At 41.0% G+C, this 10670-nt stretch overlaps 1 protein-coding gene across 2 annotated transcripts in view; it reads right to left on the bottom strand.

Moving 5' to 3' along the window:
- Positions 1 to 10114, bottom strand: part of EDEM3 (ER degradation enhancing alpha-mannosidase like protein 3) — a 66501-nt gene extending 56387 nt beyond the window's left edge. For both annotated transcript variants that reach the window (XM_066361714.1, XM_066361713.1), the window contains exons 1-2: positions 9713 to 10114; positions 5344 to 5389 (exon numbers count right to left, since the gene is read on the bottom strand). In XM_066361714.1, coding sequence (XP_066217811.1) covers positions 5344 to 5389; positions 9713 to 9873 — 207 coding nt within the window. In that variant the 5' untranslated portion in view covers positions 9874 to 10114. The remainder of the gene's footprint in view (positions 1 to 5343; positions 5390 to 9712) is intronic.
- Between the last annotated feature and the right edge of the window lie 556 nt (positions 10115 to 10670).

The following is a 10670-nucleotide window of genomic DNA, read 5'->3' on the forward strand; positions in this document are numbered from 1 at the left end:
TAGTCTTTATTCCCTCCTCTGAGTCATTAGTACCACTTCTAAAGCACTTCATTTACAGAATTACTTTTTGACAAAGAAACGATCAAAAAGAAACAGGGAATATGAAAAATTCTGGAGATGGATGGCGACGGTTGCATAATGTGAATGTATTTAATGCCACATAACTACACTTAAAAACAGGTAAAATTAGCCCTGGCCGGTTGGCTCAGTGGTAGAGCATTGGCCTGGCGTGCAGAAGTCCCGGGTTCGATTCCTGGCCAGGGCACACAGGAGAAGCGCCCATTTGCTTCTCCACCCCTCCCCCTCTCCTTCCTCTCTCTCTTCCCCTCCCGCAGCCAAGGCTCCATTGGAGCAAAGATGGCCCCGATGCTGGGGATGGCTCGTTGGCCTCTGCCCCAGGCGCTGGAGTGGCTCTGGTCTCGGCAGAGCGACGCCCCGGAGGGGCAGAGCATCGCCCCCTGGTGGGCATGCAGGGTGGATCCCGGTCTGGCGCATGCGGGAGTCTGTCTGACTGTCTCTCCCAGTTTCCAGCTTCAGAGAAATACAAAAAAAAACAAAAAAAAAACAGGTAAAATTTAGGTAAACTTTGTCATGTATATTTTACCACAAAAAAAAAATGTTTAAAAGAGCGTTAGGAAAAATAAAGTAATTTTAGAAACCTCACATAAACCAAACATCCATAAAGTTCTTTTGGTTTTAAAAGTTCCTTTGGTTTGAGTTTTGAATGATAAAAAAACTAATCTGCTTCTGTGAACTGTGCTCCCACAAGTCACGTGTAGAAGTAGTAGTTACATATGATTCTACCGGTTCAAGGGAAGTGTGCTTACCAACCCTTTTAGTCTATTTGCATTGTTTAGCACTCTACCAAAGTGCAGTTTTTGCTTTTAGCAGTTTGAGCTGTCTGCAGGGGACAGAAACACCCTGGAAGACAAAGATCAGCTCAGAGCTCAGGTCCTCAATGCTGCTGCACTGGGTGCCCAAATATATGTTATTCTGTCACCTAAATTAACCTGAAACTGGACCTCAGCACAAACACTAAAAACATGCTAATAGAAGCCGTAAAGTGGTTGTTGTCTGAGGTTAAATAAGGGCACAAAAGAACTGCCAAAACAATCAAATCTCATGTTATTTAGGCAAAAGAGAAAACCATCCGTGCAATTCATGTTGTGAGTTACAGCCCAGCCGAATTTTAGGAGGTCAATTTCAATCTCGGGCAGAGAATGACTGACAACAGTAGCAGGGACAGTGGCAGCAGCGGTTAGGAGCAGTAGTAAACTCCCAGTGCTTCCCACTCCGGGACAGCAGTTCTAAGCCCTGATACTAACTGGTTCATCTTTACAACAACACTGTGAGGCAAGCCCACCGCTGCAGAGAGATGAGGAAACAGCCTCGGGAAGGCTGTAACCCAGCTGGTTGGCGGCAGAGCCATTTCCGGGTGTCCGGCTCCCTTTCCAGAGTTCTTGCACTTAATCATTCTTGACTGTGTATCTTTGGAAAATACCACCGTTTTCCTGGGAAGTAAGAAGGTAAAAAGGAACTGCTCCAACTGTAGACTAGACTAGAGAGTAGTATTAAGAAGAATAGTAGTCTACGGCCATACCACCCTGAACGCGCCCGACCTCGTCTGATCTCGGAAGCTAAGCAGGGTCGGGCCTGGTTAGTACTTGGATGGGAAGAATAGTAAAAAATTTAAAGCTAACTACATTTAGTAAAAGCCCACCATTTGCCAGGCATTTTTACATTTTAGCACAGTAGACAACTGACTACTACAAAGAAAATTAAATCTAAAGACTTTATATCCCCAAATTCACCATAAATCTGTATTCTTTTCAATTGAATTTTATTGGGATGAAACTGATTAACATAATTTTAAAAGTTTCAGATGCCATTTGTATTTTTAATGAAATTTATTAAATGGTTTCTTTGAATTTAAAAGGCATCTTGCATCTTCACAAGAATTCAATTCAGTTCTTTCAAAAACAACTTATAAGCATTTACATGCCAGGCATGATGCTAGGCACAGGACATATAAAAGAAAATGGTCCTTGTCTTCAAAAATCTTATACTCTATAATCTTATACCCTTTGCAGTTTCCTCCATTTTATACAGAAAGACATGGCTCAGAGGGGTTAAATAATCTATGCAGGTCCAAACTATTAAATAGCTGAGATGGGATTTGAAATCAAACCAGTCTAACTCCAAAGCCCATACACTTTTACTCTACAGCAAGCTAATGGTGCTTGCTGACCTCAAATAGTGAATACAGGGAACCTGCTGTTTAATATTTTAGAACTGTTTCATATTAGTTAGGAACCTGAAAAGGGGAAGTGTAAATATTAGACTAAATCTTGGGTTATAAACCTCACATAAATTGAGCATGACACAAATATACTGTAGGAATCACTCATGTTATAAAACAGGCATTTTAAAATAAGCATTGCATGGACTGCAGATGGGTGTGTCTCTACCTCGAAAATGGAAGGCAATGTTAATTCCAGAGTTCCAGTCTTTGGAGCTGAAACTCCTCTCCTTTAGTTTATAGGTGGGTAGTTGTAATAGAATGTTACCCAGTTAGGGTCCAATAAATAGGAATTGAAATAAGAAGTCCTTCAAGGACTGCCCTCAATATCTGCTCTGTTGCAAACGCATTTATTAAGTGCATTCTATAATAGGAAAAGTATGTTGATTAAAAATACTGTGCTTTACAAAGAGAGGATCCTCTTCACCGTGAGATGTACTGAATCAATGCAGCTATATATTATTTTATTTAACTCTGGATCCGAAAGTATACATTTATGAGATAGCTAAGGTGTGAGGGTACAGCCTGGATCCATTCGGCCCCCTCAAAGCCACTAGCCTAGATGTTATACTAGGCTTTTGCTCAAACTGAATTAAGCAGGGGCAGATAACTCTTTTCCTCCATGGGCACCAGGGCCAATGCTCACCTCGCTGCCCAGACACAACAGTATGCTTCTGAAACATCTTGCTGTCAACGCTGCACATGTAGCAATCAAACTGCCCTACAAGTGCCACTCACAAAGGAAGCCCTTTTCTTTCTCTGGATAAATGATTTTGAAAAAAATATTAAGAAAACGGCTGAGATTTTAAGAAATGATTTTAAATCTGTGCTTTTGATTATGGTTAAAAAATACCCCAAACTGGCCCTGGCCGGTTGGCTCAGTGGTAGAGCGTCAGCCTGGCGTGCAGGAGTCCTGGGTTTGATTCCCGGTCAGGGCACATAGGAGAAGTGCCCATCTGCTTCTCCACCCCTCCCTCTCTCCTTCCTCTCTGTCTCTCTCTTCCCCTCCTGCAGCCAAGGCTCCATTGGAGCAAAGTTGGCCCGGGCGCTGAAGATGGCTCCACGCCTTTGCCTCAGGCGCTAGAATGCCTCTGGTCGCAACAGAGCGACGCCTCAGATGGGCAGAGCATCGCCCCTGGTAGGCATGCCGGGTGGATCCCGGTCGGGCGCATGCGGGAGTCTGTCTGACTGCCTCCCTGTTTCCAACTTCAGAAAAATACAAAAAGAAAAAAAAAATACCCAAAACTTCATTATCATCATACTCTAAAAACATTTATTAAGAACTCAATATGTACTCTTAAAAAATGTACACTATAAAAGGGAACAGGATCATCAAATATAAAACATAGTTAAAAAGCACAAAAGTGAAAAAGTGTATGTACTCAGACGTTATGTTAATATATGAAGATATTGAAGCAATATATAATGAAAAATGGATTCACAGAATCACATGAAAATATTAAAAGCCGAATGACCTAAACTTAGTTCTGTCAAACATTTCCCAACAACATTTTTACCGGCCTTAATCATCAAAGAAAATCTGCTGACATTTTAAAATGTAAAAACAAGGTCATAAGCAGAATAATTTTACTAAACTATTCACAAAATTACACATAAAATTTTCTTTTGAATTCTAAAACTTGCCTGCTATTTCATCGTTTTAGAAATTAAAAAAATTTTTTTTTCCAGTTTAAGGACCATTTTATTGAAGGGCAAGAATTTAGGAGAGACAGGGCCAGGGCAGCTACAGCACCTCCCATGCCCACCATGGGAAACACCTTCCACCTCCCAAAAAGTTCCCTCTGTACTATGAGGGAATCAGATTATTAACTGGGGTTAAAAAAAAATTCTCATAACATAAAATTTACCATTTTTACCATTTTTAAGTATAAGTTTAGCAGGCTTAAATTTCTTAACTCTTGTGCAAAAGACCTGAACTTTTTCATCTTGAAAAATTGAAACTGCTACTTCAGTTTTTGTGAGCAATAAGGCATTTTAAAACAGTGTGGATCAGTGCATCAGAAAGCCAAGTATGGCCTGGCCAGATAGCTCCGCTGGTTAGAACATCGGCCCGAAGCACAGAGGTTACTGGTTCAATCCCTGGTCAGGGTACATACAGGAATGGATTGGTGTTCCTGTCTCTGTCTCTGTCTCTGTGTCTCTCCCTTTCTCTCTGGCTAAAATCAATAAATAAAAAATTTTAAAAAAAGGTAAATTATATTCCAATCAAAGCCCTCCATGAGGACATAATTTGGACAGAGACTTCAAGACAGTGTGTCCTTTTTTTGGCAATGATTTTCTTCATAGAGTATATAAAGTATTATTGTAAACAGTTATTTTACTTAAGAAAATAATTTCCCCTAGGGCCTGAGATAACATCTTATTCATGTTTATGTCCACAGTCTCTAGCTATAGAAAGCACTCAATAAACACTGTTGACAGCATTAAAGGAAAATGTTTAAATATAGTTTTATAATCTAATTCAACTTATTCTTACCTAGTCCATAAACTGGTTCTCAAAGAACCACCAGCAGGAATACTGTTAGCCTATGTTTGCACTAATTTTTAAACACATTTTTTAATTCAAGTTTCAAATTCCCAGGGCTGTGCTCACATACCATATTTCTCCACGTACAAGACGCACCTTAATTTTGGGGCCCCAAATTTGGAAAAAAATGTATTACATAAAGTTACTGAACTCAAGTTTTATTCATCATAAAATTTATACAACTCCTCATTTGCACAAAAAAGCGGGAAATGCAAGTAAGAAAACCTACAACCACTGTATGAGACGCACCTGGTTTTTAGATCCCAAATTTTTAAATTTTATTTTATTTATTCATTTTTAGAGAAGACAGAGAGAAAGAGAGAGAGACAGAAAGAGAGAGAAGGGGCGACCTCAGCATTTCCAGACCGACACTTCATCCACAGCGCCACCACAGGTCAGGCAGACCCCAAATTTTTTAAAAGGGTGAGTCTTATACATGGGGAAATACAGTAATCAATTCACACAAACTGTATATAAAGATAAGCCTTCTACTTACCATGTAGTTACCATAAGCATGATCAAACATTTCCAGTACTTGATTCCTTAAAAGAGCAGAAATGAAAAAAGTTAAGTACATTCTCATTGTCTTCCAAAAAGCAAATTGTTCCTTCGTAAGCAAACATCAATAAAAAAGAAAAAATTTACTTAGAAAAGGACATAAACAGAGTCAGGAAATACACCAGTGTCAGTTGACAAACTTTCATGAACCACACAGAACTGGGCCAGACTTTTACTATCTCTTCCTAGCAACTCATGTAAAATTCATCTTACAATTTTTCCAAAGAAAACTGATGAATGATGTATGCCATGCAGAGAGAAGGAAATCTGAAGTGAAAAACAGTCACCTCTTAGCAAAAGTATTTAACATCTGTCTTGAAAGGGAGAATATTGCTGGGGAGCCCCCAAAAGAAATAATTATTGCTTATACTATATATTCCACCAAAAGAGAGGCATGGACATGTGTCTATATAGATATAAAGTAACAATACCAAGTCTCTCGCCTTAAAATTAATAAAATCACTAATGCCGAGTTAAATACATATTTATTGATATGTTTGTCACATTTTCAGAAGAAACATTTGATGATTTTATGGTATATTCTCAGCTCCTTAAAAAAAAAACTGTCAAAAGTCAAATACATAATATTTACCTCAAAAATGAGAAAACCAATCCTCAAAAAGAAATTTCTGTGTTTTGGCTGTTTCTCAAAATTCCCAAATTAACTGTTTAAAATGGAGATTTCTAATCCCTACACCAGATTTACTAAGTCAAAATCTCCAAGGCTGGGACCAAGTAATCAGTCTTTCAATTAAATGGTCTCAAGTTTAGGGGCTTAAGAGCTATAGAAAACACTAAATAAGTTAATGTTTTGGCTAAAAGCTCCCAATAATTAGCATGGGAAAATAGTTTAATAATTTTTTATTAACTATTACTATTATTCCCAAGTTTCTCATGGCAAGAATTGAAGAAGTGTTAGAGAAAATTGCTGGGTATATATATTTTTTATTTTGCTTCTTGTTGTATTGCAATTGTCAGTTTAAATATTATAATCATGAATAATGAAATACTGGCAATAAAGCTAGCAGATAGAAAGAGACTAATTTCCAGATCCTGGCTATAATGACCAGCAAAATCAAAGACAGTCAAACTTGTAAAATGAATAAATTAAGTCCTGACAACTTTTTCTAGTTATCACTTATAAACACCTAATCACTAAAAACAAGATCTTATCAGTTTGCTAAAACATTAATTCTTTTGTGTTTACATGTATGATAGGATAAGGATCAAGTTATCTCAGAAAATTATGGAGTATCTTAAAAAATCCTTCTAGACATTGCAGGTGATACAGATCTCTCAAAAATTAGCTAATAAACCTGCCCTGGCTAGATAGCTCAGTTGGCTGAGGGTGGGGGTGAGTATAGAGATTGCAGGTTCGATCCCTGGTCAGGGCACATACAGGAACAGATTGATGTTCTTGTCTTCCTCTCTCTCTCCCTTCCTCTCTCTAAAATCAATCAACAAAAATTTTTAATTAGCTAATAAACCAAAAAAAATAAGTTAACATTTCCTTTTCAAACAATGAGATCAATAAATGGAATGTGGGATTTTCCTTCCTCTGAAACAAAATACAGATTATTGCCAAGAAGTAGAAATTACAGAGTCAACGGCAATGCCTAGACATGTGTATGACAGATAACAGAACCCTTAACCTGTTAACCCAACTTTGCAAGCATTCAACTTCCAAGATTACGAATAAATTCAGAATGCACACAAGGACACACTATTCTCCAATCCTTAATTACATTTATATCATACAACACATGATCAACAAGTTTCACAACACATACTTCAAAGTGGAGATACTGAATATCCACTTAACTTTCTCTCTTCCTTTAAAATCCCAACAAAGTCATATTTAAACACAGAATGGTAGGATATTAAACAAAAAAAAGTTTCTATAAAGTTTTATATCTACTTAACAAATTGGATTAAAATGTATTGGAAATCAGATCTACAGTGCAAAAACTGTCTCTCTTCATTTCAAAATAATTTCTGTAAGTCAGCTTTTTCTAAAGTTACATTGCCTGCCAACGTGCTACAGAAATTTGTTTTATTCTTTTTATTGAAAAGGTAATATTAACAACCACTGTAACATTTAAAACACAAACACAAAAAAAGAACCTACCAGAAAGGATAAGACTACATCGGGCTAGGTAAATAATTCCAAAACTGTAAGCTGCAAGCAATTGAGTACTTGCTTACTATCTGGGACCAGTCTCTATCATCAGTTTGGTTTGGGAGGAGAGAAAAAGACATGGGGCATTCTTCTTTTTATCATAAATCATTATTTGAGCTTAAAAAAGCAAACAAACCTCACAGTTAAATCTCATGAATCAATAATTCATTTTCCTGAAACTTTCCAGAAAAGAAGCATCAAACAATTGTGTATTTACAGTTTAAAGCTAGAACTCTTCTTCTACCCTTACCCTAGAAAAAGAAAATCTGTATCAACAAGCCGAAACCACTGTAACTTCACTTTCATAAATGATCTCAAAATTTGACCTGAATTGGACTTTTTCAGTTAAAAATTAACTTTGGTCAAAAATGAATACTCTTCAACTAAACATTTTTAATTAAAAAAGGGAGAAAGGGGAGTAAGCGGTTAAATAAGATACAGGGTGGAAGCTTCTTTTTCCGAGTCTTAAAGAAGTGCAGGATAGTGGATAGAGTATGGGCTCTGAGGTCATACAGACCAGCGTTTGAATACTGGCTCTACCAGTTAGTAGCTCAGTGCCTTTGAACAAGTCAACCTTCAAACTCAATTTCCAAATCTGCAAAATGGGGATCACATTCACCTCATTATGAAATAGGGAGAATTATAGACATGTCAAGTGCCTGGCATAGAGTAGGGTTTTCAGTAAAACAATTATTGATATGCTCATTTCATATAGAGAAATGTAAGGTACTTTACCAGAGTTTACCAGTGGTTTTGTTTTAATAGCTGATATTTTACCTTCTTTTCCACCAAGCTCTCTTATTGATATTTTATTTAAAAATACAAGACTCTTGCAACAATACGGACAATAAGGAATTATATAAAATAAAACCTGATGGTTTCACCTCACCTCTTAACCCCAGAAAGTCATTCTCTTTTCCTTTTTTTCTGAGCTTATTTTCTTTTCTATTATCCAAAGGGGAGGGTACTATACGTATTATTCTACAACTTGTATTCTTTTTTCTTTTTGGTGTTAGGAATAATATATCCTGGATGTCCTTCGAATGGTCTACTTTCTCCTCAATGTCTGAGTATTATTCCATAATAGATGGTCCAAGAAACGTCTCGTTCTTTCACAATGCACACCCTTGTAAACTTATCTCTATGTTAAGTGTTTTTATTTCAGTAGGAAAGGGGTGGGAATCAATGAATCACAGAGTACAGACAATTTAAATTTTAGGAGTTACAGCAAGTGTCACTCCACCAAGGTTTACTTCTCACACCTCAACTAGTCAGTGCTCTATCCATATGTTTTGTATTTACTAATCTGATGATAAAAAGCAGCCGTGTCATTGCTTTAAGATGAAGTTACTTTTCCCGTTTATTGACCATTTGCATTTCCTGTTGCATGAATTAGCTCTTTAAGCCCTTTGTCCGTTTTCTACTGGTTCTTGGCTTTTTTCTTCTTCATTTGTGGGACCTAGGATATATCAGGAATCTTGACTGGATTAATGCGATAAATATAACAATTGATCATTTTATGACACTTTCAGGGGGTGGCAAAACTACTTTGAGTCAAGTGAACAGGTATACTTAATTCGGGCTTTTGAAAACATCATCGAACATTGTTCTATTATGAAAATGCACATTGCTCTATTAGGAAAATGCGGTGCAAGAAATGGTAACATATGGCAAGTGCAACTTCCAATGAACGCCCCCTTTTCCCGTAACAGGTGTAAACATTACTTCCTTAACTACTATGAAATCAGCAACATTTTCCCGGCGGGGAGCTTCACCTGTGCGGGAAACCTAACCACAGCTCCCAGGAAAAACAGCCGCAGGACTCTCCCGCGCAGCGACACGGCCAGTGGCCCCCTTCACGGGCCACTGACAGAGGAGCGGCGCTGACACACCTCGGTGGCCTCCAGGAGCCTGCACATGTCACCGACGGTCAAGGCAGTCCCCCGAGGTCGCAACGCGGGCGGCGGCCCCCACCTTCCCGGAACCTGTGCACTCGCCAGGGTCCTCGCGAGGCCAGACGTCCCATCGCGACAAGACAGGCCAGTGCGCGCCCCGGTCGCAATGACAGGCACCTCGCCTGGGGTCAGCCACCGGAAGAAACCCACCCAAGTCTGCCAAGCCCCCTTACCCGAGCTTCTGTTTCTCCTCCCTGCTCATGGGCGCGGCCCCCGCGGTCCACACGGACGTGACCGTCACCAGGCAGAGCGCTGCCGTCGTCGCCACCAGGCTCCATGGCGCTCGCTGGGGGACCGGGGACCCAGAGCCCCAGCCGCCGGCGGCTTCGCTCATGGCCCCGGGGTTCCGCGCACGCGCAGCGGCTAAGCCCGGCCGGCGGGACACATTGCTGGACTCGGGTGGCGAGGGGGCTGCGAGTCGTGCCGAGGGCGGGATGCGGAGTCAAGACAGCGACCGCCGTCGCAGAAGTGTTTCCCGAAGCCAGCCAGCCAGCCGGTCCCCAGCGCCAGCGCTGCCACCGCCCTCCGCCCTCGGCAGCCGGAGCGCCTCCCCCAGCTTTCCGGTGTCGTAGTCTAGGAAACCGCCTCCTCGGCGCGACTTCCGGGTGCGGCCCCGGACGCTGAGCCTCAGGGCCAATGGGGACCGGATAGAAGAGGGGCCGGCCCCTGGCACGGGAGACAGCATTGGCCTGGAGAAGTGAGACGTGGACAAAAGGCGGGACCGAGGAGGGATCTGTCGCTTGGGCCCGCCTCCGACCCGTGAACTTGCAACCCGAAGACTACGAGTCCCGGCGTGCACTGCACCCTCCCTGGCGGTCCCGCAGCTCGACTCTGCCGGGCTCTGGTGGGCGCGCTACACTCTGGGACATGTAGTCCTCCGCGGGTCACGGGCGTTTTTCTTGGGATTCCGCTGTCCCCGGCTCCCGGCGGTCAGCCCTCCTTTGGTGGAGCCAGCCCCTCCTCTCTGGAGCTGGTCAGCTTGGTATCCCTCTTGCGGCGAATGACGTTTCCCTGAAGGCTGGCAGGATGTGGCTCACATGTCCCCGGCTCGGTGCCACTCACTTTAGGGTATAATGTTGGTTGGAGTAATCCTCTGCCTTCAGGAAGATTACAAAACAGTAACAGCAATAA

The sequence above is a fragment of the Saccopteryx leptura genome, chromosome 2, assembly GCF_036850995.1.
Source record: "Saccopteryx leptura isolate mSacLep1 chromosome 2, mSacLep1_pri_phased_curated, whole genome shotgun sequence".
NCBI lineage: Eukaryota > Metazoa > Chordata > Mammalia > Chiroptera > Emballonuridae > Saccopteryx > Saccopteryx leptura.